This window comes from Oncorhynchus mykiss, chromosome 19 (assembly GCF_057628025.1).
Source record: "Oncorhynchus mykiss isolate SJ-2025 chromosome 19, ASM5762802v1, whole genome shotgun sequence".
Taxonomy (NCBI): Eukaryota; Metazoa; Chordata; class Actinopteri; order Salmoniformes; family Salmonidae; genus Oncorhynchus; species Oncorhynchus mykiss.
In genome coordinates, this window is record NC_143040.1 from 13,637,501 (window position 1) to 13,642,105 (window position 4,605).

The window sequence follows — 4,605 nt, forward strand, 5'->3', positions numbered from 1 at the left end:
AACGACATGGGCATTTATACAGCAGTCACGGACCTTGAGGTTTTAAAACAAACACACACAAGTCCCCACACACTGATGTGCTCACCATCACACCTTCAGTTCACAGTGAAGTTGCTATAGTTTAAATTGAAGATGCACACACTGTAAACACACACACACACAGAAACACACAGAGGCTGTGAGAGCCTGAGAGGTAATCAGCTTAGTGTGAGCAGTGAGCGCGACCTGTTCTCCTGTAATCACACAGTCCTCTCCTCCTCTCTGGCAGGGCAGGGGCACAGTCCCACTGAGACACACACTTCTCTGGCAGGGCACAGTGCCACTGAGACACACACCTCTCTGGCAGGGCAGGGGAACAGCACGACTGAGACACACACCTCTCTGGCAGGGCACAGTACCACTGAGACACACACCTCTCTGGCAGGGCAGAGGCACAGTGCCACTGAGACACACACCTCTCTGGCAGGGCAGGGGCACAGTACCACTGACACACACCTCTCTGGCAGGGCAGGGGCACAGTACCACTGAGACACACACCTCCCTGGCAGGGCACAGTACCACTGAGACACACACCTCTCTGGCAGGGCACAGTATCACTGAGACACACATCTCTCTGGCAGGGCACAGTACCACTGAGACACACACCTCTCTGGCAGGGCACAGTACCACTGAGACACACATCTCTCTGGCAGGGCACAGTACCACTGAGACACACACCTCTCTGGCCGGGCACAGTGCAACTGAGACACACACCTCTCTGGCAGGGCACAGTACCACTGAGACACACAACTCTCTGGCAGGGCACAGTACCACTGAGACACAAAACTCTCTGGCAGGGCACAGTGCCACTGAGACACAAAACTCTCTGGCAGGGGCACAGTACCACTGAGACATAAACCTCTCTGGCAGGGCACAGTATCACTGAGACACACACCTCTCTGGCAGGGCACAGTACCACTGAGACACAAAACTCTCTGGCAGGGCACAGTACCACTGAGACACACAACTCTCTGGCAGGACACAGTGCCACTGAGACACACACCTCTCTGGCAGGGCAGGGGCACAGTAACACTGAGACACACATCTCTCTGGCAGGGCACAGTACCACTGAGACACACACCTCTCTGGCAGGGCACAGTATCACTGAAACACACACCTCTCTGGCAGGGCACAGTACCACTGAGACACACACCTCTCTGGCAGGGCACAGTACCACTGAGACACACACCTCTCTAGCAGGGCACAGTACCACTGAGACACACACCTCTCTGGCAGGGCACAGTGCCACTGAGACACACATCTCTCTGGCAGGGCACAATACCACTGAGACACACACCTCTCTGGCAGGGTAGGGGCACAGTGCCACTGAGACACACATCTCTCTGGCAGGAGAGATTCCCACCTCTTTCACCATGTCAAAATCTTTTGTTAGTATATGCTGAACAAGTCTCTAAGAAATAGACTAGATCCCTGCACAACAACAGACTAAAGAGAATAACCTTACTCCTTATAGTCCAAGGACATTACATTACTCTGGCAGCCAAATAATCCATCTAACCATGAATCGATTCTCAGTTGTGGTACAGTTCTAGAAACGTAAAGCTCTCTACTTTCATTTCACATCAACATTATTCCACAGATGCAAAATACACACTTACTGTACAATGTTTTTAACACAGTTGCAGCCGGCAGTATTTTTCAGTGACAACACGTTTGTGGCGTCTGTTTTCCATTTACACAGGTGAGACGCAGATAGCTAATTGGCACAGGCAGTGCACTCAGTCTACCGTCTGTTTTCGGTAAACAAGCGCTGTACCATGGAGACATGTCCGTGTGGGAACCCTAACCGTATAAAATGTAACTTTCTTTAGCATAGAAATGTGAGTTATAGATTTGTCATGGCATTGAGCGCAAGTCTAAAAAGCGTTAGATCTGTTCTATGTGTGCTATTTCTATGCTTCCCGTTCTTAAGTTTCGCTTTTGCATCTTTTACTTTCGGTTTTGAACACCAACTTCAAAACAGCTGAATATACAATATTGTTGGTTATTGAAAACATATTTCACAGCGGATTAGATTAGATTCTCTATACTCGAGTGCTTTAATGTTCAGACCGAGCGGCGCGGCTCTTAACAAAACTCCCCCTACAGAAGACGCCTTCCTCCATTGACTTATGTGTAATGTAATGAAACAGAGAGTCATGAGCCTGGGTTAGCTAGATCCTAGCAGCTGTACTAATGAGATGTGTCTCTCAGGGGAGTCATAGGGTGGTCTGTCATCTATACTGAGCATAACAAGGTTGTCTGCCGTCAACAGTCCTACACATATTTTCCTGTGTGTGACCTATAGACCTGTAAATGATGATGAACCTTGTGTAACAAGCTGGACTTGAGGAGGTGATGCCCTTGGTCAAAGGGTGGGCACACTACTACTTCCTGTGCCACCAAGGTTCAGACCTCATGGATCATGGCAGACAGAAGTAGTAGTATGCTGCATATATATACATACAAGGAGGCTGGCTATACATAGTTTTTTAAGCATTGCAATATAATATTATACAGTAATGAATGAATAGGTTTTGTTAATAACTTGCATTGAAGACTCACCTTGAAGACCTCTGAAAAGAACCCTGACCCGATCTTCTCACATACGAAGTCATCGATGCGCGCCAGGCTGGAAACGGCACTCCGCAGTGCCCGGTACGACGAGGGCCTGATCCGATTGGGCGCGTGAATACCGTGTAGCAGGGGCTCGGCAGCAACCTCTGCGTCGCTACTTTCGTCGTGCTCCATCACAGCGGCGCTTTCACAGAGAGACACGTGCACGTTTAAACCGCAGTCCGGCATCCACGCGCGGTTCCCATCGCCTCGGAATGACAAATGTCCTCCGTCGTGCGAGGGGATTAATTGGTTGTTGAAACCCCGGTAGAGACCCCGTGTCGGCTGTTAAGGTCCTGATAAATCAATCGGGAAAATGAATAGGCTTTCCCTTCTCCTCACTAGATCAGCATCGCCATCACCTCTTGTCTCCCTCTCTTTCAGTCCTCATGCGGAATCCAGCGTTCGGTGCGTGAGGAGGCTTGGTTCACTTCGTCATCCCGTTAACGGGTAATACAGGCACTGAACGGTACCGTCATCGCTGCTGACGGTGGAGGAGGGAGGCGGAGGTGCATGCAGCCGGTTCCTTCTCCTATAGCCAGCCTATCACAATGGCTCAGTCGATGCAGGCTCGTCCTAGCGGCGATGGAACCTATTGCTGCATGCAAAAAGACCACAGCTGTCACTGTCAGGGAGAGAAGGAAGTCGTTTAAGAACAGCCTATTCGTTATAGTTTATAGTTCATCCAAGTCAAAGGGAAAACCTTCAACTATAGTCAGCCATTCCCCCTCTTGTTCATTTTTCTATCGCACTCTTTCAGCACCACCTCATTGCAATATATTATTCTGAATATGGTCGGCTACAATTAATCAACACTAGCTACATTGTAGCCCTATTATTAATCCCGATCCTACGGGGTGTTCATAGGATCCAATGTTGCTGTAGCAGACGGCCGCTACTAAAGCACCTTGTGTGGCGATAAGCCATGCCCTCAGCTGCCCGCTCCTCTCCACTTGACAAATAGAGCTGGTGAATTAAGCTGACTGACCTTAACAGCGAAAATATAAATTGCTGCAAGACAGATCATCAAAATGAAACGAGCTTGATTGCACTTTCCATCAGACACTGTAGTGTTAATCATGGAAGAGCTCGCTCAGAATACAACCGTAAATTCATTACCGGGGGATTTCTGCCTGGATGATTGCTATAATGGCCGAATAAGCCGGATATCCAACGGTTTACCTGTCTTTGCAAAGCAGTATCGGATGATGTAGGAATTGTGTTGGCTTCTCGGTCAAAACAGTCACAATAAAATAATCGATCGTTACAATAACTGCAGATGGTCTATCGACGGTAAATCTACCGTGGATTTCGATCCGTTTCTTGGTCTGATTCCCAGTGCGGTCGATCTCTCTACGGTAATAATAATGTTTTCTTGAAGCGCTTCTAAACGAGCTCTCTGATTGGACGACACACGGGGCGGGGCCTGAGAGAAAATAACGTGAGGCGGAAGTGTCACTGCAATGACACTTTTTTTCTTTCTAATATTGTATTATTCTGTTCCACTGTGCCACTGATGCTTTTACTGTACACGCTGGAACCTGAAGCAATGGTGCCCCTCGCTGAAAACCCTGATGATGAGCTCAAACTACTGCAGATATTCAAACATATGGTCAGGTTAAAGATTCTGGAAATAAATATGTTTCTAAGCAAATTCAGACTCTTTTCACATTAAAGCAAGTAGCAGAATTTGAAAGCTCATTTGAATAAAATACATTTTATTTCATATTTAACTGTTGGGATGTCAGTGGACATTCAAAACAATGCGCTTTTGTATAAGGCTGCATTTTTCCTTATCTTGGCACATAAAAACCTTAGGCTACAGGACAAAACAAAAGCACCATAGCTTCCACCAGGATGCAAAACATTACCTGGGAACTCGGAAAATATACGAGGTCAAATCATGACGTCAGAAAGTCGGAGCTCTAGAATGATTTTTACCCAGTCGTT

The 4,605-nt window shown here is 47.7% G+C and overlaps 1 protein-coding gene across 2 annotated transcripts in view; it reads right to left on the minus strand.

Annotated features, from left to right (window-relative positions):
• Positions 1 to 4,203, minus strand: part of LOC110498622 (dual specificity testis-specific protein kinase 2) — a 20,669-nt gene extending 16,466 nt beyond the window's left edge. Inside the window, exons 1-2 of one of the 2 annotated variants that reach the window (XM_090209553.1) lie at positions 3,838 to 4,203; positions 2,605 to 3,280 (exon numbers count right to left, since the gene is read on the minus strand). In XM_090209553.1, coding sequence (XP_090065679.1) covers positions 2,605 to 2,844 — 240 coding nt within the window. In that variant the 5' untranslated portion in view covers positions 2,845 to 3,280; positions 3,838 to 4,203. The remainder of the gene's footprint in view (positions 1 to 2,604; positions 3,281 to 3,837) is intronic. The other variant, XM_090209554.1, reaches the window with a different exon arrangement.
• Positions 4,204 to 4,605: the final 402 nt, after the last annotated feature.